Source organism: Dryobates pubescens, chromosome 8, assembly GCF_014839835.1.
Source record: "Dryobates pubescens isolate bDryPub1 chromosome 8, bDryPub1.pri, whole genome shotgun sequence".
Taxonomy (NCBI): domain Eukaryota; kingdom Metazoa; phylum Chordata; class Aves; order Piciformes; family Picidae; genus Dryobates; species Dryobates pubescens.
In genome coordinates, this window is record NC_071619.1 from 33,758,952 (window position 1) to 33,783,070 (window position 24,119).

Consider the following 24,119-nt stretch of genomic DNA (forward strand, 5'->3'; position numbering starts at 1 on the left):
GAGCTTTTAGCACAAAAATACAACTTAATCTGAAAATAGATCAGAGCAGTCCTTTTGCTTAAATGTCAAAATACCACCGTGTTTATGGAAGAGCAAATAATTGTGAAGCACTGCGTGCATTATTTTAACTATAGAATCATCAAATGGCTTTGGTTGGAAGGGACCTTAAAGATCATCTAGTTCCAACCCTGCTGCTACACGCAGGGATACCTCCCACTAGATCAGGTTGCTCAAAGCCTCATCCAGCCTGGTCTTCAGCACTCCAGGAATGAGGAATACACAACTGCTCTGGGCAACCCTGTCCAGTGTCTCACCACCCTCATTGTAAAGAACTTCTTCATTTTGTCCTACCTAAACCTACCCTGCTCTAGTTTCAAACCATTGCTCCTTGTCCTATCACCACAGGCCCTTTTATAAAGTCTCTCCAGCTTCCCTGTAGGCCCCTTTCAGGTCCTAGAAGGCTGCTGTAAGGTCTCCCCAGAACCTTCTCTTCTCCAGGCTGAACAGATTCAACTAGTTCACCCTGTCCTCATAGGAGAGGTGCTCCAGCCCTCTGATCATCTTTGTGTCCCTCCTCAACCCTTACCAGCATATCCATGTCCTCCTTGTGCTGGGGGCTCCAGAGCTGAGCCCGGTATGTGAACATAATGAATTAGATCTGAGAAATGTATTTTCACTTGTTGCATTTCTGAACATATTTTGAGCTGTTAAAAGTGCAGTAATATTTTCCCAGCAGCCCAGTGCTCTGCTTCAGTGGCACCAACTCAGAATTCTGTAAGTCTTTATACTAATGTGCAGTAATCTCTGTAACAGTGACACTTATCCCCTCTTCTAACATGGAACTTGAATTTAAAACTCTATGAAATGTAGCTTTAAACAGCTTTGGAGAATTAGTAATTTGTAAACCCTCTATCAGTCACCCATACCAAGAGAAATATCTTTGTAATAACTGCAAAGTAGTCGCTTTCAGCAGTGAAGCCTTGAGGGGTTTGCCTGTTTTTATCTTTGTTCAAATGTGAATGACATTAGTTGCAGCACATAAATAGGAGGAGATTGGTTACAAATACTGTAAAATCGTTATGTTGTTGCACCCAGATGATGCATACTGACCCTTGTTCCATTTTAGTGTACTGCAGTGGGTGTACAGTGTGTGTAAGCTGCTGGTAAAGGTGTGGGCTGATAATGTCTTACATGACAACATTATAAGCTTCCTGAAGTTATCATTTGTCAGGTGTCCAGATGCTGATGGGAAAAAACACAGCAGATATCTCTGCAAAGGCTGAAATCTGGACAGAAAAGGTCTTTTTAATACTTCACCTATTAATTTCAGATTATTTCAGTTCCTGAAAGTATAGGCCCTTAAGTGTCTCCAAATGCCTTGTCTTCCAAAAAAGTTTGTTTCTCATTTTGTGGCCTTCAACAGGAATGAAACTGTGGTCAGAAAAAAACCCTGAGCAAACTGAAAAGACAAACCATGACTTGCATTTGTGATGTCTGTTACACCCAGTGACATAGGTCATGCTACATCCCCTTATACCTTGCACTCATTGTGAGAGTTTGTGGCCAATATTTCCTTTGAATAAAGAGCAATCTTGACTAGAAGTCTGTAGTCTGTAGCTTTTTTTTGGGGGGGAGAGGACTGGGGGTGGAGAGTGTCCAGGAATTTATGTAATTAGCACAGGGACAGGATCTAGGTCATACTGGGCTTCTTGATCCCATTGAAATTTAATGAGATTAAATGTGTAACTCTTGTAGAATCATAAAATGCACTGTTTTGGAAGGGCCCTCTAGAGATCATCCCATCCAGCCTCACTGCAGTAAGGAAGGACATCCCCAACTAGATCAGGTTGCTCAGAGCCCCATCAAGCCAGATCTTGAGGAAAATTTGTAAACATTATCCGTGATATATAACTTTATTTCTCCCCTTTCCTTTTTTACTCTCCAGCATGATGATCCATGCCCTTTAAAAGGAATTCATTTTACTCCATAATCTGAAAATTACCTCAGAAACACTACAGAAAGATGAAAGCAGGCTGAAGAACGAAGAAGTAAATTTACGTGACCTCTTAACTGAGGCATTTGTAAAATATAGGGGAAGTGTCAAGAACTGCTGTGATATTTTAGTCCATATGGGGATGTAAGTGATTTTATAAAGCATTCCAGCAGAGTGAAACAACCATCAATCCTTTTTTCTGTGCTTGAGATACTTAATTTTGTTGCCTGCCAAGAATTCTTCTTCCAAGTGGATTTTTACTTTGACATTTTCGAGTGGCTGTTGGTTTTCTCTCTCCCTGCCCCCCCCCCCTTTTCTTGTTTTTCTTTTAACAAGCAAACAAAGAAGAAAAACAAGATGTTCCATCTGTACAAATGCACTGCTAAATAAGCCTTTTTAGTAGAGAGATGTAAGAAAAGAGACATTCTTGATGAAGCAATGGTCTCAGGTAAACTAGGGGAAGCAGCATTTTCACAGTATCACCAAGGTTGGAAGAGGCCTCAAAGATCATCAAGTCCAACCTGTCACCACAGACCTCATGACTAAACCATGGCACCAAGTGCCACATCCAATCTCCTCTTGAAAACCTCCAGGGTTGGTGACTCCACCACCTCCCTGGGCAGCACATTCCAATGGCGAATGACTCTCTCAGTGAAGAACTTTCTCCTCACCTCCAGCCTAAAATTCTCCTGGCACAGCTTGAGACTGTGTCCTCTTGTTCTGGTGCTGGTTGCTAGAGAGAAGAGACCAACCCCCTCCTGGCTACAACCACCCTTCAGGTAGTTCTAGAGAGCAATAAGGTCTCCCCTGAGCCTTCTCTTCTCCAGGCTAAACAACCCCAGCTCCCTCAGCCTTTCTTCATAGGGCTTGTGCTCAAGGCCTCTCCCCAGCCTCGTTGCCCTTCTCTGGACACGTTCAAGTGTCTTGATGTCCTTCTTAAACTGAGGGGCCCAGAACTCGACACAGTACTCAAGGTGTGGCCTTGTATGAAAACATTTTGTCTTCCTTTGGAGCAGTGAGGCTCTTCGGCTTTGGGGGTTTCACCAACTTACAGGATAAAATGTTTCTAACTTAATAAGAACCTTTACCAGTGATGAAGTCTTTGTGTAGATTTGACCTCAGTTGTGGCCTCGCTGCTTTTGTGGCTACACTGTGGTAAAGAAACGGGAAAGAGACATAGTTTTCTTGCCACTGGTTCAGGTTGGAGTTTTTGTAGGTCTTGGGCTGGGTTCTGTCCCCTGTGCCTGGCCTCCTGTGGACCTGTGTTCTGCTGCAACTCCTCTGCTTGGATTTTATAGTAGAGAACCACAACAACATTTTGTTTTATCATAGGAAAAGGGAAAACATGTCTGTCAGCAGCCAACTAAGTGTACTGGTGATGTTTAGCAATATACAAGAGGGCTTAATTCCTGCTGCTTATTATTTTTATTTGTGCAGCACCTAGGGGGTTCCCTTCTAAGCCTTGATGTTAAATATGGTGTATGACGCTGCATCAAAAGAAGTGTACTCTGAAGAAATGTTACCAGCAGGACAACCAAGGTGATTCTACCCCTCTACTCTGCACTAGTGAGACCCCACCTGGAGTACTGTGTCCAGTTCTGATGTCCCCAGCACAAGAAGGACATGAATCTGCTGGAGCTAGTCCAGAGACGGGACACAAAGGTGATCAGAGGGCTGGAGCACCTTCCCTGTGAGGACAAGCTGTGACAGCTGGGGATGTTCAGCCTGGAGAAGAGAAGGCTCTGGGGAGGCTTTAGTCAGCTTTCCAGTACCTGAAGTAGGCCTACAAGAAAGCTGGTGAGGGACGTTTTACAAGAGCTTGTAGTGACAGGGCAAGGGGGAATGCATTGAAGCTTGAGGAGGGATAGCTTTAGACTGGATGTTAGGAAGAAATTCTTTATGGCGAAGGTGATGAGACACTGGAACAGGTTGCCCAGGCAGGTTGTGGGCACTTGCTCTCTAGAAGTGCTCAAAGCCAGGTTGGATGAGGCCTTGAGCAATCTGGTCTAGTGAAAGGTTTCCCTGCCCGTGGTGAGGGGGTTGGAACTGGATGATATTTTCGGTCCCTTCCAACATAAACCATTCTATGCACACAGCAGAAAGATAAAGTATTCTCTAGAGCCTGACTCCATCATGTTTTTCTTTTAGCAAGATTCAAATCCCTGAAAAAATACTTCCTCTAGTTATAAGTGAGCTTACTTGGGTTCTGTAACTGTAAGTATGCTACTGCTGTGCACTATGCTGGTGTCTTGCTTTTCTGAAGATGTGCTACAAACTCATGCTTTATTCAGGGATTTGCAGAGATGTGCAAATACTCTCAGAAAAAACAACAGAGTAGAAGAGATAGAAGAAAGCTATGGACATGTGCAGTGGAATTTAAAGGAACTGCAAGAGGGAAAACAAGCTTGGATTAGGACAGTAGTGTTTCCCATGGATTTAAGCATAAGTTTTTTGCTTCCCTTGAAGTAAATGCCTTTAAAAGGAGCCATAAACCTGGCAAACCAGGGAGTAAAGAATTATTTGAGGAGAGTAGGCATTGTGTACAAGAATTAAAGGACTGAGCTGTGAACAGCATGTGTCTGAGAAGTTACACCCATTGCATCTTAGTGACATGTATTTGGTGCACAGGTAGAGGCAAACACCCTCTGGAAAAATGGTTTGTAGTAGGAGTTGGAATATTTTTTCCTACAACTCATTATTTGTCCAGTTTATGAATTGCTTCACCATGTTTGGGATCCTGGTCTCTTATTGCCTGAAAAAGAGAAGTTGTTGCTGTTTATAATCTGTGGGTTTATTACTTAAGATGCTGTGATATCTTAAGTGCTTCTGTAAGAAGAGAAGGCAGAGAGGGGATCTCACTAATGTTTACAAATACCTTAAGGGTGGATATCAAGAAGAAGGGGCCAGTCACTTTTTACTGGTGCTCCGTGACAGGACAAGGGGCAACAGACACAAACTGGAACACAAGAAGTTCCACCTCAGTGCAAGGAAAACCTGCTTTACTGTGAGAGTGCCAGAGCACTGGAAATGGCTGCCTAGCGAAGTTGTGGAGTCTCCTTCTCTAGAGGTTTTCAAGACCCATCTGGATGCATTCCTGTTTGACCTGCCCTAGGTGATCCTGCTTTGGCAAGGGGTTGGATTTAGTGATCTCCAGAGGTCCCTACCATTCTATGATTCTGTGAATGTATTACTGAAGATAATATAACCTCCTGAGTAAGACTGATGAGGGTACTGCAATACAGATGACATTGTGTGTCTGCTTTGCACACTATATCATGGCACTGTTCACTTGACAGCTCTGTTCAAGGAAACAGAAAACCATCAACGGCATGGTAGGAAGTGTCTTTCTAGAGGCATCATCTAGAACAGACCATAATGCTAGTGAAGTTTCAGTGGTAGTGCAAATGCACAAGTGAACTTTTGGGTTAATGAAGGTTGTCAGGCATTGGAACAAGGTACCAAGGGAAGAGGTAGATTCACCATCCTGGAAGTGTAGACATGGCATTTTGGGACATGGTTTAATGGCCATGGTGGTGTTGGATTAATGGTTTGACTTGATGATCTTAAAGGTCTTTTCCAACTGAAATGATTCTATGATTGTAAGTAGTACATCATTAGTGTGATAGAAACATAATTGCTTGTTGGCTAGGAATTCTGTTTCATAGCCATGTCCTCCATCTCTTGTTTGTAAAAGCTGCTTGATTCCTTCTTGTAAGGCTGTTGATTTCTTCTACAAAGAGCAGAAGCTGTGCTACTTTCACAGTTTGGGTTGTACCAGCAGATAGCAAATTCCAAATTCAAACCCTTCTTTAATTTTCACCAGTATGACATAAATAGACATGGCACATAAAAGGGTGAGCCATTGCATATGGCTCCTGGGACAAAGAGTATCACAAGAACAGAAATGGTACAGAGAGTATCACAAGAGCAGAAATGGTACAGAGAGCATCACAAGAGCAGAAATGCCCTGCTGATAAATTTCTGTGAATGGTAACCATGTGTCTCTGAATGCCTCCTGTTTCTCATTCACGTTAAATGTTACTCTATCAATACTTGCCAGATATCTTGCACTCTCATGTCTCTGCAATATTTTTAAGCCTTTTGATGCCTTGAAGTTTTTGAAGTAGTTGTATTACTTTTTAAGATTCTTAAGTTAGGTCATAACAAAAATATTTCTATTTATCTAATCCATTTCCCTGTGTTCGGACTGCTTGGTGTGTTGGAGCATGTAGTAAAGTCGATTTAAGTGGCTTACTGCAGTATCAGAAGAACATATTATGAAGAAATCACAAGTTTCCTTTAAAAACTGAAGCCTTTTCAACTGACTGCAGTGGGATGGGAGTGGCTGCAAAGGATTAAAGCTCCTTGCAGGGGGTAGAATTTGAAAGATACAGAGCTAGTGAGTCACTATTTCCAATCTGTGAGACAAAAAAAACCCCAACCAAACCAAAAAATACCCCAAACCCTAACAAAAATCTCCAAAGGAAAAATGAATTAAAAAGGGTGAAAGGGGCAATCTGAGATTTCTATAGCAGCTGCCTACTGTGTGCCCTCAGCGGACTAAATGTTCTGTCTCACATCAGTTTTCCAGATGCTTTTGTCCAACTTAGGTTGGAATACTGAAGCCATCCAGTTGTCACCACTCATGGAGGGAATGCAGAGGTTATGCAGGTTTTTTAATCACACAGATTCTCATCACTTGCTCGTCTCATCTCTTGGCCAAAGACATGAGCATAGCTCCTGTTGTGCTTGTGACTCTTCTCTTATACACGGTGGGGATCCTGCTTAGGTGAGCAAGAGCAAACAGTAGTTCCCTCATCACTCTTGCTCAAGGCTCCAGCAAGAAGCAAACAATATTCACAGCACTGAATCCAAGTATGAGCTTTTGAGGCACATCTTTGTCCTTTGTCTCCCTACCTATTCACCCAGTTAGCTTCTTCTCCCAGTAAGGTTCTTCTGGCTTCTCTTTCAAGTTGGATTTATGCAAAGCAAAACAGATGAGAGCCTAGAGCTTCCAAGTAAAGATCTTGTTAGGCTGTGAACTGATGAAGCATTTAGTCTGGATGCCACTTATTTCAGAATAAGCATTGCTTTCTCAAACAAAGCCTGACTATCCTCAACATCTATTAAAAGCACCCACTAGCTGGTTGCTGGTTGTTTTTTTTTCAAGAGTCTGCTGGAATCGCATAATCTTCTGAAATGTCTCAAAGCTATTCAAGTGCTGGCAGACAGCATGAAGCCTTTGCCTGATTCTAATCTACAGAATGCAACAGGCATCATTGCAGAGCTATTTTCAGTCAGTTCTGGGTACTGCCCATTTAAAACCAGAATAAAACTATCACAGCTCTGCTTTGCTTTCCAATTCTAACTGCTGCAACAGCCCTGTTCTCCTATGGCTTTTTTGCCCCTTTCAGATATTTAGGACAAAATCAGGCATGTCAAACCTAGGGGTTTCTTAGAAGGCTGCAATATTCTTCCTGCTGGAGAAGCCTGCCTTTTTTTTTTGGCAGACACTTGTCCCCTGTCTTTCCTGATATTTTACTTAAATAAGCAGCTGCTTCAATACAATATTTATTCATATTCATAATTCTCATATATGTGTTAAGTTTTCAGGGCAAACCTGAATGTGTCCTTTAAGCTTTTATGGTATTCTGTCTCAAAGCTGGTGATCTCCCATGGCTATTGCTACATGTCTCTGTCTCATGTAAACTGTGGTCTTCTGTGTTTCCCCTGCGCCTATTTTTTTTCTTTCTTTCTTTCTTTCTTTTTTCCTGCTTTGCTTTTCTTACTCCTCTGACCTGTGCCAGTATTTTATTTGTACTTTCGTTGCTTGGTGATGGGTGGTCACTGGTAGCTGTTGTTTGTCCCTTGATTCTTCTTACCTGCCAAGTTAGGATTGAGATGACTTCCCTGATACTGCTGGTGAGTTACAGATTTTTCCCTCAGCTTGTCTGCTTCTCTCTCAAAAAAGGATTTAAATAAAAACTGAGGCCTCTACAACTTCCTTACTGAGGCCTCTACAACTTCCTTCTAGAGAGCAAGCAAAGGTTACAGTAGTTGAGCTGTCATTTATGCCAGAAGCAGAATGCCCAATATTTTAATTTCATGTCATTTGCTTGGGCACGTAATAGGTGAAGTACCTCTTTAGCATGTGGGTAAAAAGAGAGGAGGAGGAAAATCTACTGTAGGTTGGGGTTTTTGTTTGTTTGGTTGGGTTTTTTTTAATGAAAAATAGGAAAATTACATGAACATGGAAGAAAAATACAGGAGTCCTGAAGCATGAGAGAAGAAAATGTCTATCTCACATTACACATCTCAGAGGAACTGAAAGCAGGAGAGTTTTTGAAGCAAGTAGGGGAAATGTATGTGGTGCTAAATCCATACTAATAATGCATATTTTATATATATGTGTGTGTAAAAATGATAATATGAGATGAGTAAATAAAAATTTAAAACTTAAAGTGTACCATGCAGCAGTAGAAAGCAGAACAGCATATGACTGGAAGCTGTGTTCTCTAGGATCTTTCCTATTTGTCCTGTCCTGCCCTCACCCATCAGTGCTTGGCAAAGAGAGGGAGCAAGAGAGCAGTGTCTTCAGTGGACAAGATTCCCAAAAGCTGAATGTGGAGCCATTAATTAAGAGAGAGTCACTTGGCCCCTCCACATCATGTTCTACACTACTATGAATTGTGCCCTTGTGTTTCTCTAAAAAGATGATTTTGTTCAATTGAGGTGAAGATGTGGGTTTGTCTCTTTTTTAATCCCTCTGCCAGCTTTTAATATAAACACACAAAATCAAGATACTCTAGGAATGATGTTCCATCCACCTGGTTCAGATTAGACTTCTTGCATCACTTAAATATGTTTTTATGGCTTTCCTGCTGTAACTGCATTTGAGTGCTTTAAAAGTAATAATTATTTGTAATTACATATGATAATATTCGAGCTGATACATTGGCTGATTGTTTACATGTGCCTTTAGACAGTTGTTAAGATGACTTCTATTTGTGTTATGTAATATTATAAGCTACACCTGCACTACAGTCTATTCTCTAATTAAGAAGCAAGTGAAGTGACAAAAGATCTACTTCTTGATACTAAATTTTATGAATTTATTCTTCTGGTCTAATTCATTATGGAGTTAAACTGCAAGGACTGCTCCTAAATTCAGCTGCCACATTTCTAACATGACTGCACTGTGTAATCCTCACAAGGTAGAGCGGCACAGAAGTTCACTGGCACTTTTTCAGCCCCATAACAGAAAAGTCTAAAATGTCTTTCTGATGTAATTGAATGTCTCTCTAAAATATGCAGGCATGGAGTCTGAATTCCTGTGCAGACCAAGCTTTTACATCAGAAAATAAGACTCGCTGATATGTTTCATATTTGACCATGCATCACATCATCCACAGGAAAATTTAGCTGGTTTTAATTCACTTCAGTTCAGCATTTTAATTATATATTAAAACCCAAATAGCTACAGGCCCAAATAATTGTCTTCATGGACTGATGGTCTTTTGGGTTTTTTTTGGTGGTGGATTTTTTCCCCCCTTTTTAAGTGACAGAGACTGCCTAAAGTGTTGAGACAATGAAAAGATGTAAGACTTCATGTACAAAAGTCACTGAAGAAATACTGGAGAGTACCCTCAGGCTGATTATTTCATTCTCTCCCTTTCTTCCTTGCAGAACACATGTATTTCAGACCATGGTCTAAGCATCTGTTGAAGCATTGCTGACATTCTGGTGTAGGTTTTTGCTGTTGTTGAGATACGGAGGTTGGACAGGAGTTGCACTACACTGTCCAGCAAGGGGAAGTTGGGGTCATGGTTCAGGCTCTACCAGGTCTGTGACAGTGTGTGTTTGGGGTCATGAATCAATTTTGTGTTCCAGTAGCTTTGAGGATGTCTATGTAATTGGGCATGTTTATTAAAATTATGGGCATATTTATTAAAATGGGGCATATTTATTAAAATTATGGCAGTGTTTATGAAGATGCTGTTCATGCACAAAAGCCAATGCAGAGCCACAGGCATCCTAACTCATCAATTCTCTCTGGGCTTCTGTGGCACAAATTACATCTGTATCATCTGGGAGTCTTCAGCTCTCTGGTTTAGGCTGGATATTAGGAAGAAGGTCTTCACAGAAAGATGATTGGCCATTGGAATGTGCTGCCCAGGGAGGTGGTGGAGTCACCATCACTGGAGGTGTTTAGGAAGAGACTGGATGGGGTGCTTGGTGCCATGGTTTAGTTGATTAGATGCTGTTGGATGATAGGTTGGACTCAATGATATCAAAGGTCTTTTCCCACCTGGTTAATTCTATTCTATTCTAATACTATTTTCTCTTAAAATCTTTGGCTGGATTTGACCTCTTCTCAGCCATGAAGTAGGTAAAAATAGAGATTAGTTTTACCCAAACTAGAGGCACATTGTTTTAGTTTGTAGTGCAGATGGGATACAAACTGCATTTTATACACTGGCACCATTTACTCACTGACAAGTTCCATGTACCCAGTTTCTGACCTTATTAAAGCACTTGGACATGGCAAGACATTAGCGAAGGGCTTCCTATAAATCTGGGTATTTCCTGCTCTTATTGGAGTTGACATTCATCCTGCATTTGTCAAAGCATTTGCTGTTGTGTAAAGATTTGGTCTTTGGACTTGAGCTGAAGCTGGATGTTTTGAGACAAGCTCCCACTGTGTGGCTTTCTGTGACACCAAACCCACTGTGTTAGGCCTTGCGTAGTTGCATGGAGAAGGAGTAAGTGAACAGAAAGAACAAACAACTTTGAAGCACATTGATCCAGAATTTGTAGTAGTACTAATTTGACTTTAAATGATAATCTTGTTTTAATGCCTAGATAGATACACTTTTTACACTAGGGGGGGAAAAAAAGTCTGCAGAAAGTATGACAAGGATTTTAGGTTGCAGACTTGAGGTTCTCTACATTCACACACACACACCAGCACTTCGTTCCCCAAACTCTGACACTATATATTTGCTACTGAGAGTCAGTCTTGCTGAGTGAGGATTATTAGTTGTTAGGTCATGGGCTAATGAACTGTACTGTATTCTTGTAGTCACAGATGGGCTGCTCCCATACCCAACCACCACAGAGCTATTGCAGTGTCTCAAGTTTAGACTTATCTTTGTGTTTGTGTTAGTTGCCTACATGCAATAGGAGCTCTGCATTCTCCTCCCTTATGCTAACAACATCTTCAGCTTTTTCCTCCTTTCCAACTTCTTTGATTACATTTAAATGAGGACAGGATTCTGTCATTTAATCCTATGTCCTGGCTCAGGATGTGCTGCCAGATAAATAGTGCATGCTTCCTGATCATTTCTTGTCTTAGACACCAATTTTGCCTCTTTTAAGGGACTGTGAAGTTCGGCATGGCTAATATTATAATGACAGTTATGTTCTTTCACAAGTTCTTCTTCTTTACTTTTCTCTTCCAGGGGAGAGCAATAGTGAATTTTCCTTTTTAGCTTTCACTGCTCAGCTTGATGCTCATCTATCAGCATTTCTTTCTCTGATCTCCTATTGTCTGCCTAGTCTCAGTCATGCTTCCTTTATTCTAGCAACTACTCCAGGCTCATCTTCTTTTTTATGTCCTTCTTTCATATTTGATTTTCTGTCATCTTTGTTGCTGTCTTTGTTTGGGATGACCTTATTGAGATCTTTACTTGAAGCAACTTGCCTTTCTAGTGGCCCAGAAGGCACTAAAGAGGGAAACCAAGGAGAGGAATCATCTGGAACCAATGAGTATAAGTGCCTGCTATGAAAAAATAGTTTTGCTGCTAGTTCTTGTTCCTTTTCCACTGTATGGGACAACGTGAAACTTCTTATACCTTCATTCTACACCTTGCACACTGTGTTTGCCTTGTGAAAAGTGACCAGGTACCCAAATGGACTGGGGCTTGTAGTTGAATGTTTCATTTGGTTCAATGAGTTTTAATGAGCATCTGGTGGATTATTCCCCCCACCCCATTTTGTGACATTTGTTTTTAAGGACAAGCAGAGTTGAACTGCCTTTTCTGTCCCTCTGCAAGATGCAAATATTTTGTTCCCCAAAACATGATGTATTGCATTTTAAAAATACCACAATTTTAGACAAATTGTGGTGGTTTCTTCATGGAGGTGTACAGGATGCCAAAATTCTATTTTGCACGGTGTGATTATGCTTCTCTTCATTGCAAAGAAGTGACAGATAGATTTCTACATGCAGTTCAGCACTTTGTAATGATATTGTATTGAAGTCAGAGTGTTTGCCCAGGAAATAGGTTTACAAATGGTCTATTCTATTCTATTCTATTCTATTCTAAATAAACTGGTAGAGTAACTGTATAGCCAGCTGCTTTGAACTAGTGCTCAGCCATTTAATTTCACATTAGTTTTTAATAATAAATCCAGTTTATTGTATTAAAATTCCACTTGGTGTGGGGTCTTAGACCTCTGCAGTCTTCCAGTGACAGAAGGGATTTTGAGATGTTAAAACTGTTTACTTTCTGAACTTTCATTTGCATTACACTCTACTCCTTCTAATAATGAAATTATTATTTAACACAATTAAAGTATCTGAGGTTGGAATTGGAAGCAGTTCTTTTTCATCTGTTTCTCATTGTCAGCACAATGGGAATTTCTCAAAAGGAAAGGAGTAACATCAAAATACTCTAAACTGTCCCAATTAGTGTGTACTTTTCCTTGGTGACAAATAGCCCCCTGGAAGGTATCAGTTAATTCAAGCTGAGATCTTTAAGAGGTAATTGTGACAGAGATCTGTAAATGTAGAAAGTTAAACAGGGTTACCAGAGAAAGGCTCCTCATGAAGTCTTGGCTTTGGTGAAAATGTCTGACTAGTTTTAATAAAAGCTTGATTACACTGCATTCACGAAGGTTCCTGCAAGTCTGCCCCATTGATATATAAACTTGAAATTAGGCATAGTCAATAAAAGGCTACCTAATATGGTTTCATATTTTGAGAGGTTCCCCTGTAATTACCTCAGCTAGTCAGGCTGTTTTCTAATGATTTTGGAATCTGGTGTGCTGAAAGAAATCTTCCTGCAAACGATTGTGCTTATAGAGCATGTAATGATGTGAAGCGACCTGTCAGAGACCTCCCCCACTGCCAGTCTTCTAATTTTGTGACCTTGCACAAGTGATGAGATTGCAGCCCTTGTCCCAGCAGCTCTTGTCTGAATCAGATCTGACAAATGGCATCACAGAGGTGCCAGGTGAGGTTAGGAGTTCTGATAAGAATGTCCTGATTTGACAGTCACCGAAAAGGTCCAAAAGAGTGTAAGGAAAAACAATCAAGTGCTTTCTCTCTTTATCATTGTATCAACTTTCTTTGTGCAGTCCCCTGTGAAAGCCTTTCCTGATGGCTTTCAGCTCTGTATCATTAAAATACCTACAAGAGGCATTACATAATAGGAAAAATATGCCACAGTGAGCAGTGAAACTCGTGTTAGCCAGTCCTGTGGCCCGTATCAAAAGGCTCTTATTAGCATTCCCTGTAACAACACTTCCTCAGATGTAATGGACTAAGGCATATCATCAATTTCAAGTTCATACTTCTGCCTTAATGATTTTTGCATATCCCTGTGACTACTTGAGAGGATATAAGAAAAAAAAAAGGTCCATTTTTTTCTTTTAAAATGATAATTCAGGCATTCTTCAAGCATATCCTCTGCTATTGCTGTGTATGCATAGCTAGATAAGCAAATCTGTTGGTGAGGGTCCAGAGGAGGGCCACAAAGATGATCAGAGGGCTGGAGCACCACTCCTATGAAGACAGGCTTAGGGATTTGTGTCTTTTCAGTCTGGAGAAGAGAAGGCTCCAGGAAGATCTTAATAGGGGCCTTCCAGTACCTGAAGGGAGCCTGCAGGAAAGCTGGAGGATTTTATATAAGGGCTTGTGGTTACAGGACAAGGGGCAATGGTTTGAAAGTAGAGGACAGTAGGTTTAGATTAGACATTGGGAAGAAGTTCTTTATTCTGAGGGTGGTGAGACACTGGAACTTGTGGACTTCATATTCCTGGAAGTGTTTAGGACCAGGCTGGATGAAGCTTTGAGCAACTTGGTGTACTGGGAGGTGTCCCTGCCCATGGGGCACTGGGGCTGGAACGAGATGATCTTTAAGGTCCCTTCCAACTCATTCTGTTCTATGGTTATGTAAATCCTGTGCATGTTTGTGTCTCTCAGGCAGTAAAGAAAGGGGAGGAAAACTTTTTTTTTTAAAGGGAAAACACAGAATGACAAAAGAACTTAAGATGTTAGGAGGCCTGGAACAGGCTGCCCAGAGTGGCTGCGGAGGCCCATTCTCTGGAAACTTTCAAAAGCCACCTGGGCATATTCCTGTGCAGCCCAGCTTTGGCAGGGGAATTGGACTTGATGATCTCCAAAGGTCCCTCCCAGCCCCTACTGTTCTGCAATTCTGTGTTTTTCCCTTGGCACTAAGTGTAGTTGTAAATACAGACAGCATTGGAAATCAGACCTGCTGCCTTGATGTGTCAGACCTCCAGTCTAGGAGAAGCTGTGGGCTCAGATGTTACCTGAAACAGGGCTCCTGTACTCAACTTCTGACATAAAATTATTCTTAAATATTTTAATTCCTCTAAAGTAAAACCATTTTATTCCTTAAGCTGCTAACTGAAAATAATGCCCCTTAGCAGGCTAATTCTTCCCTGTATTTTCTTTGGGGGGGGATATTTGTCAACAGCATGGTAGGTTCAATGGGAAATTTGTACTTTGGCAGAAGGCATCTGTTATGAGGTTGGTGCTGTGAGAAACAGGATGCCCAGATCCTAGCTTGTTTAAACAATCTGCAGAACAGCTCTTCACAGTTTTGACTCCTCTGGCTTAACTTGGTCTTCCCATGCGACGAGTGCCAAACTCTCCAGGCCCCTGGGTGTCTCCAAACCAGCCCTAGTCCAGGCCTGCATCCCTTCCCACCATATCATACCCTGAGATATGTTCTGAGAAGGGGTTCTAAAGCTTTTTGTTTCTGCTGGATTGACTTCAGTGGGCAAAGGGTAAAAACCTGACCCATGGACAAGCAGCACTCGACAGAGACTTCTCTTGATTCAAAATGAAGTGACTATTTTTCTGTGTGTTTCTGTTGTGTCCTATATAGGATGCTCAATGATCCTCCTTTTTACATTGGCAGTTTTGAAGGTATGTCCATAAGTATTTGAAAGGAACACAGAAGGTAATAATCTGCTAACAATACTTATGATGTTGGGTGAAGCTCAGGAAGAAATTTAAGATTATTTCTATCCTTTTTGTCTTGGTCCCCCCTCCTCTCCCATTCTGGCATGCAGGATTAAGAAACAGAAACCAAATTGGACAGTTTTGCCCCCTTTTTTTTTGGTGCAAGTTGTGATGCTTCTGTTAGAACAGAATAGAATAGACCAGACCAGACCAGACCAGACCAGGTTGGAAGAGACCTTCGAGATCATTGCGTCCAACCTATCATCCAACACCACCTAATCAACTAAACCATGGCACCAAGCACCCCATCAAGTCTCCTCCTGAATACCTCCAATGATGGTGACTCCACCACCTCCTGGAGGAAGTGCCTGCACAGCCTATGTCCTTCTCTCCCATAGCTATGTGTCTCTTGGATATCAGCACCATAACAGGTCATTTGAGCCTCCCGAGAGCTGTCCTTGCCAGTGTGTTGCACAGTGGTGTCATTCAGTCTTCAGCAGAGGTGAAGACGTGTGCTCCAGCACTGCAGTAAATAGACCAGAGTTTATTGTCTTAACCTTTGCCTAGCAGTATTTCAAAACTTGCCATTTATCCAGTGACTTCATCAGGAAATTGGGATGTTTCTAGGCAATACAAGCATAGATCCCACGTAGTTGGCTGGGAGAGCGTGGCTAGCAGGAATAGGGAGATCCACCCTATGTGGTATTAACTGTGGTATTAACTCCCAGTGTGAAACTTGTGAGCTTACCCTGGGAGCTGCCATCAGAGCTTTCCTGGCTTGGTGTGCTGAGACCTCTCTAAGTCAGGGCTCAGCCCCCAGCCACCTATGTCCTTTCCCAACTCTACTCCCAGTTTTCCTCCCTCAGCCTTCAGTTCATTTGCTTCTGGCTCACAGTAACAGACATAGGAGGAAAGCTGCAGTGCAGGTCAGTGGTGTTGTGTCCTTCTCCCACCTGGGAATAGCTGCTAAATCTTTGCAAAGGAGCAAAGCATTTGCATTGAAAATATAAAAGTGAAAATCCCAGTGGGTGCTGTAACAGGATGCATTTTTACTTTTGCTTTTGTTAGCCCCTCTACATATATTTAATTATGGCTTTTTCCACATTTTGTCTGTAGGGATTTTTCTTTCCTTTCTCCCTGCCATGTCTATTCAAGAATCCTACATTCTATGAGTATTTAAAATAGGAGTATTCAACCTGCAAAGCTCAACATGTGCACAAATTAGCAGAGTTGGATATTTGTATCTGGGATTCTCATCTTGTAGACATTTGGGATGGGATTTTTTTCTTCCTCTATGCATATTCTGCATCCAGCAAGTTGACCCTCTGAATCAGATTAGGGTTTTCAGATGCAACAGGAATACAAGTAGTATAAAAATAATGAGTTGGTGTGTATTTGTGCACAGTGCTATTCCCTGATGAATTATCTGACTGCCAAATGTGTTAAAGCCTTAACAGCTTAGAGGTGTTCTTCTGGAGGATGGTGATAGTACCTGGTAGCTTTACTGAAGAGCAAGAGGGGTTTGGAGCCAGCTGTGCCAGCATATGAAGCTTATTTCTCTACTATGTTCATTGTCATGAGTTAGTTATGCTAAGGTGATACTCAGTGAGAGGCAGCAAGACCAGAAGAGTCAAGAGATGGTTATTGACAGGGCAAAGAGGAAGAAATGTGATTCTCCAGTTTGTGCTGCCTGTTCTACTTACTCTTTCTGTGCAGCAAATAAACCAGTCATAGTTAACTGTCAGTAACTTACCATATTTGGAATCATGAAACAAACTGCAATGTTTAGTTCGGCTTTGAATGGCAAGCAGTTCCTTCTGGAGCCTAATTGTTTTGTTTACATGTACCTAGTTACTTACCATGTGGTAGGAACAATGGACTGACTGGATTGTTCAGCTCTGATCAGAATGAGATAAAACACAAGGAACAGTCAGGCTCTATTTCTTAAACAGACCAGACATCAGACGTAGCCTTCTTGGCTGGTTGCAGCTTAGAAAACCTGCTGCACAACAGAACCTTTGTCACAGCTGTGGGACTTTCTGTATGTCCTTACTCTCTGGTCTCCAGCTAAAAGCAGGGGACAGTTCTTGGGCCTTTCCATCTCATGTGAACTAGGCACCTTTCTGACTCGGTGACCAGAGCTGGCAGAGTGCTTGCAGTGAACATGAATCATGGAGTCGTAGAATTGTTTTGGTTGGAAAAGACTTCTGAGATCATAGAGTCCAACTGTCAACACCACCATGGCCCAAATGCCATCTCCCCAGGTTTCTTGAACACCTCATGGGACAGTGACTCCACCACCTCCCTGGGGAGCCTGTTCCAATGCCTCATATCCAACCCAAACCTCACCTGGTGCAATTTGAGACCATTTCCTCTAATTCTATCACTTGATACTAGGTAGAAGAGGCTTACCCCCACCCCACTATGACCTTCTTTCAGGTAGTTGTAGAGAGCAATGAGGTCTCCCCTCGGCTTCCTCCTCCTCAGACTAAACAATCACATGAGGCTTCAGCCTCACTTTCTCCCCCACCTTAACCTGGATCACACCCATTTTGCAACAGGGGTGACTGCTTTTCTACAGTGAGGAGTCAGGACAGGTACTTGGGTCATCATGAACCTTGGTTTCTCAACCAGCCACACCTGTCATGTGGGATGGGGAGGAAAAAGGAGGCTGCTCCAATTAAGCCAGATCTCTGTGAGCTAGTCATGCCTGCTACTGACAGAAGACCGTCTAACAAGGGTGCACTGTTTGTTATGCAGTCCTCCAACCACAGGTGGTACCCTGTGATCCAGCATGACAGGAGTGCGTGACCCAACATGTGCTTTTCTGCCCAGAACTTGGCATGTTCATTAGCACAGCTGCCAGACAACAGAGACAAATGTTTTGCTCAGGACTGGAGCTCGCACCTTGATGGAGTCCTTTGCGTCTTGGGGGAGCATGACGCTGATGCTAGGTCACCCCACATAGCATTGATATTTGTCTGTTTGCTACTTCATTTCACTGGTGGCTTTTCCCCTCAAAACATCCAAACTGAAAGGCAGAAGGTTTGCTGAGAAAGACTTAAGAGTTTGTTCCTCAAGTAGTTTCTGTTGGTGGAAGGGAATTCTCTGTTAAACCTGCTTGTGCCTAAAGATTAAGGTAGATATTCTCTATTAATTTTCATGAAATAAACTAAGCTGCAGCCTTATTAAAAGCAAACACATGCATGCCAGCTGAGCTAGCCTTCCTGCAAACTGGAGAGCAACTTGCTCACATCTCTTATTTGGTGGATCTGTGTGCAGCTAGGAAAGAGAGGCCATTTGAAATAGGCATAGAAAGTGTAAGTGCAGGAGAACACCTGTAAGCCTACAGCTGCTGTATCCTACTTTTCCATCACTGAGTTTTCATCTAACTGGCACAGTTGCATGCCCAAATCTTAGGTGCAGTTTGCAGTTGTCACCTCTACTAATTTCCTTTTGGGTAGTGTATCTCCACAGCTGTTATTTCTCCCTTTGTAGGCTCCTTGCTTGCAGAGATAATGCAAGGCCAGAAATATTTCTTCCTTGCATATGTTTATGGCACAGAGAAGCCACATCAGGCAAATAACAAGACCAAAATGAGAGTAGAATCCTAGAGAATACTGAAAGTTATTGCTACCTTCCCAAGCCTTCAGACTATAAAAATAAACTGTAAAAGAAACTTGTTTGGTTTTGTTTAATTTGCTGAAGATTTAAGCAGTAAAGGGGCTCTTCCCATCCACCACCATCTGAATATAACATGAGCTCCTTCTAGAGCTGGAGGCCTTCACAATAAAACATGTCACTTGTTTGGAGCTTACAAGCATTTGCAAGTACATAATAAATGGAAAGGTTAGCATGTCTGCTCTTGCCTTGCCAGTCTTCTGCTTGTGTAATACAGAGTCCAGCAGTCATCACAAAAAAGGAAACCTCCAGAAATACATCTTCAAGGAGGGAAAAATCTCACAAAGGTCATTTTATATTCCTCAGAAGAATTCAGTATCTCACTCAGGGGTTCCCAGAGACTGACCTAGAAATCTGCTAAGTAGAACCCTCTGAGGGCTTTTGAAATTGTGGCTGCTCTGGGCTGCCATGCAGACTGATTTGTGTTACGCAGCCCCTAGCCTGATATCCCACACACTAAGTTTCCCTCCATGGACAAAACTCTGGGAACCCCTGAGTTTGTCATCCAAGAAAATCTTTATTTTGGAAGCCAGACTGAGAAAGATAATCACATTGTTGAGTATTACCACACCTCTACAAACACACAGTCTCCTCATCCGGATGATCTCATGCATATATTTGTCAAAGTTCTTGCTTTGCTTTGAGACAGCAACTGCAGCAACATAGTAATATATGCAATATATTAAAATGTTTGGGCATGATCCAGTATAAGCATCTCATGGTGAAATCATTCTCAGTATTATTTAACAGCTACCTGCTGTCAGGTCCAGAGAAAACTGGTCACAACTGTATCTTCCTTTAGGTTTAGGTGAATAGAACATCTGTGCTTGGATGTTCTGTGAATATGTGGCAAGGAGGACACGGGTCATAGTTTGTTCCTGAGTGAGAATTGTCAAGCACATTCCTCCTCAGCTTTTCAGCAGTGGATTATTGGTGCAGTTGTAGCTGCTAATCAGGCACAAACTCTTCAGCACTCCTTAACAAGGTGACTTTGTCTGGAAACTCTCACCTAGCTTATTGGGAGGCGAGGGAAGGAAAACTGAAAATCTCTGGCTTAAGGAAAAGTATTTGGTACTGTACAAGGTAAATGAAGATTAACTGACCTGCTGGAACATCATAGGCTGGAAACCTGAATGTGCTGGCAGATCGTGTCATTTTGGGAACGGAGCAGGTGACAGTCCTGCAAAGTCATCATGGTCCGTCTCACGTAGTTGGAAGTGATATTGCTGCCCTGGATACAAACATCCTAAGAGAGAAGTGAATGAGATAGGTAATGACTCCACAGAAGTAAATGCTTGGACATAGTTGATACTGAGAGTCTTGGAGTACAAGGCAGCAGTGCAAGCCCTTTGGATATAGTATCAGTGTTTCCAGTGAAAAAGCTAATACCTACCTGTGATTAAGTCTTAAAATAAAAGAAGCAATCATAAAACCCAGCAAGCACCAAACCCAGCAGTGTGGTACAGTCATTGTTTTTCAGCTTTCAAAACTCTTTTCCTGGACCATTCTTGCTAATGAGTGGTCTAAACCCCAGGTTGCTTAAATAACTGATCAACTTCCTGTTGCCTCGGAAGCAGGGAATGCCTACTGTGAAAACCATTTGACCCTGGCAGATACAGGCTGAAAAATCATGTGCAAAACTGACTTTCTCCTCTGGTTTTGTTGTTCTGACTGTCAAGGCGAGGTCTGTACTTCCAGCCATTTGCGTAGTGTTACAAGCGCATTGAGGTGGTTTATGGCAGACAGCACTTTCTGGTAATTGCTGCACTGGAACTGGGATTGCCTATTGTTTTTTCACTGAATATGTCAAGAGAAATGCCAGGATTACCACCTCTGGTTTCATTTGGGGGTCGTTATCTCAAGATTTGTGATCATAGTAAGGTGAGCTCCTCAACTTCAGTTCACAGCTTGAGGTCCTATTATCCTGGCAGTTAAGCTATGCTGAATGAAATGTTTGTGTCTGTTTTCTTTCCAAGATGTGCAGCTTGGTTTTAGAAGATAATCACTTGCCATCGGGGCAGACAGTGTCATAGAATCAGAATTGTACGGGTTGTTAGGGACCTCTGCAAACCATTGAGTCCAACACCCCTGCCAAAGCAGGATCACCTAGGGCAGGCCACACAGGAGGGTGTCCAGACAAGTTTTGAAAGTCTCCAGAGATACAGGCTCCATGACCTCTCTGGACAGCCTGTTCCAGTGCTCTGGCAGCCTCACAGCGAAGAAGTTTTCCCTTGTGTTCAGCTGGAACTTCCAGTGTTCCAGTTTGTATCCATTTCACCTCATCCTATCCCTAGGCACCAGTGAAAAGAGACTGGCCCCTTCTTCTTGACACCCACCCTTAAGATGTTTGTAAACACTGGTCAGAACCCCTCTCAGCCTTCTCTTCTCCAGGCTGAACAGCCCCAGGTCTCTCAGCCTTTTCTCATTAAGGGGTGTTCCAGTCCCTTAATCATCCTTGTAGCCTCCATTGGACTCTCTGCGCTGTTTCCTTGTCCCTCTTGAACTGTGGAGCCCAGAACTAGATACGAATATCCTAGGTTTAAGTTCACTTAGCAAAACTTTTTTATTGGAGTGGCTCATGTAGTTGTTAACATGCAAGAAATTATTAAGCTTTCACTTCCTCCACTCCCATTTCCTGTTTGGATGGTGAAAGGAAACCCTGATTGCTACTTTGTGATTAGCCAGCAACCCAGAGTGAACTTAAGCCTGTGGGTTTGTGCAGCACCCAGTTTGCTGCAGAGTCTCACGTTTCATGGTGGAAGCTGTAAACAATCTGCTCTTCTCTCCGTGAGTTCATGGCCTACCTTCTGAGAAGAGAGGTAAGGCATAGCCTACCAGCACACAGGAGATGATGCTAAAACTTGGGATGTTGTGAAAGAATGGAGATGCAAGGGGGTTTTTTCCAGTCTTGCTTGCCCAGGAGATGGCACTGTGCAATAGAGGGACTTGCGCCTCCACCGGGTTGTGATCGTTTGAGATATAACTGATGAGGGAGGTTCTTGAGTCAGTAAGCTCAGACTGATTTGAACTCTTTTAGGATGCTTCAGCAATCTCTTATGTGTAAAGTGCATCTTACTGTCTGTATACACTGTAGGCGGATTTGGTTTAAATCTCCTTTGCCAGCCTGGGTTAGGGAACTGACCTTCCTGCATGCTCTAGTGCAGTCAGGATCAGAACTGGGTTTGTGGGTGAAATTAATCAGGCCATGAATCAAGTTGTGATGCCTTTGGAGCACCCTTACTTCTGAGGCTTTTGTGAAAGTCCTTTATGTCCCCCTTGATAATTGTCAGATCTGCTGACAAAGGAGCTGGGGGGGAAAACAGTTACATGCGTGTAGTATGTGCTAGGAAATTAGGTTTTGTGGAGCCTCTTTCTTTCCTGCATGCAGCATGCTGTGCTCCTGTTAAGAGTACCAATTGGTTTGGTTTAGTGCTTGTATACAAAACACATCTGCCAATGCCCGAGGTGACCTGTGCTGCTAAATGCAGGCCACTGCAGCCAAGATAAATCTGGGAAATCTTCCTGCTCTTTCTTTTTTAATATTGATGAGACTGGGAGCACATACACATCTGTGGGGAATTCTGTCTGTGGGTTTGATATGCTACTTTACAAAACCTTAGGTAAGCTGATTGACCTTCTGATTTCACTCAGAAAGGTGCAGAGGGGTAATCTTTCCTTAACACAGAGGTGTTACAAATACATTCATAATATACCTTAAAGCTGGAAAGACTGTGTGAACACTAAATATGTTTGGTTTTACTAATCAAATCTTAAGTGGCCCTATACATCTGCAACAAAGGCTTTGGAGCAAACACATGCCCTTTTAAATATCCTGACCCTTTCCACTTTTTCAGAGACATTAATAGTTTCCTGGCTCGGTGTTTGAGGAAATGTCGTCATAGTCTGGAGGAACCAATAAAAACATAAGTCACCTATTTTGTCTGATCATTTTCTGCCAGGATATTTGAGGCTGGAAGTTGTGAGGGTTAGGAGGGGGCTGCTGCATTTGTGTGGGTGGAAGATGTAAAAGTTTTAATACTTTGCCTATTAGGACTCGAGAGCTCTGTGAGAAATAGTATTTTTTGAGTTCACAGACAAGGACTCTAGATGGTTTTAGCAACTAGTTAACTAGCTTTTCCCTTTCCTAAGCCATGCATTGCTTCAGTGTCTGATGAAAGGGATATTGTCCTTGGAGAAGAGTAGTTTTTTGGTTTCAGGCTTGCGTGATCCTCTGATGGAACCAAGAGAGGGCTTAAGAAACAGCAGTGCCTTAAAACAAATGTTAGTAAATGATTATGGAAATATATGATTGGTGGGACAATAGCTGACTGGGTATGGCCCATGCAGACCATTTCTCACTAGTAGAAAATGCTGTTACTTAATTTAAGGAACTGCTGTATGAAGTCTCAGTACAAAGCATCATTACGTGACATTATGAAAAGCAAACCATTAGCGTCTGCAACAGGCATCCAGTGACACTCTGTTCTCCATTATAAGCACCAGCATTTATGATGGGTCAAACCCTGCCATCCTTACATGGTTTTGATTCTCTCCATTCTGAAACAAACCCTCCAGCAAGCATGTTAGCAAATCCTGAATGTGATCTTATGGGTCTGTGGAGAGCAGCCATGCATGACAGTCTTTCATCTACTATGCTGTCTTCTCCTGCAAGCTTCAAACACCCCCTTCATAGGTGGGAAGATATGTGTTGTTGCTTACACTTGGTTGCATGGAGCTGGTAGAGAGTGCCAGACTCCATTTATCCTCCACCTCTTCCCAGAGCATCCTCCAGAGTGATCCAAAGGTTTTGCCTAGTTTTGAGAGGTCACGCACTGTATTTTCTCTTCTGTATTCCATAAGCCTTGGAGGCCAGTCTAATGTTTGTCAGCAGTCTAGAGGAACTGAAGGATAACACTTACTTCATCCTGCACAGCTATCTTTTTGGAAACAAACTGTAGCACCAAAAGAGATAAATTCTACCACTGCAAACCACACCATAATGTATTATGCAGACTCTCTTGCTCCTCAATGACCTCCAAACCAGAAAAAAATTGAACATGGCTTCTTTTTATGTTCTGCTGTAGCCTCAAACAGAGCTGAAGTGCATCTGTTTTTCACTAAGAATTCAAACTGTGTTCACACTGCAGTTCAGTTACTACAGAACCCCATTAAAAAAATCCTTGAGGATTTCAGAAAGATGCAGAAAAGAGGGTATGGCTCCTGGGTTAC

The 24,119-nt window shown here is 42.3% G+C and overlaps 2 protein-coding genes across 4 annotated transcripts in view; one reads left to right on the forward strand and one right to left on the reverse strand.

Moving 5' to 3' along the window:
- Window positions 1-24,119, forward strand: part of CMSS1 (cms1 ribosomal small subunit homolog) — a 236,231-nt gene that overhangs the window by 136,573 nt on the left and 75,539 nt on the right. The gene's annotated exons all lie outside the window — the stretch shown is intronic.
- Window positions 1-24,119, reverse strand: part of FILIP1L (filamin A interacting protein 1 like) — a 189,959-nt gene that overhangs the window by 133,007 nt on the left and 32,833 nt on the right. For all 3 annotated transcript variants that reach the window (XM_054163936.1, XM_054163937.1, XM_054163938.1), the window contains exon 2: window positions 19,994-20,136. In XM_054163936.1, the coding sequence (XP_054019911.1) occupies window positions 19,994-20,045 (52 nt within the window). In that variant the 5' untranslated portion in view covers window positions 20,046-20,136. The remainder of the gene's footprint in view (window positions 1-19,993; window positions 20,137-24,119) is intronic.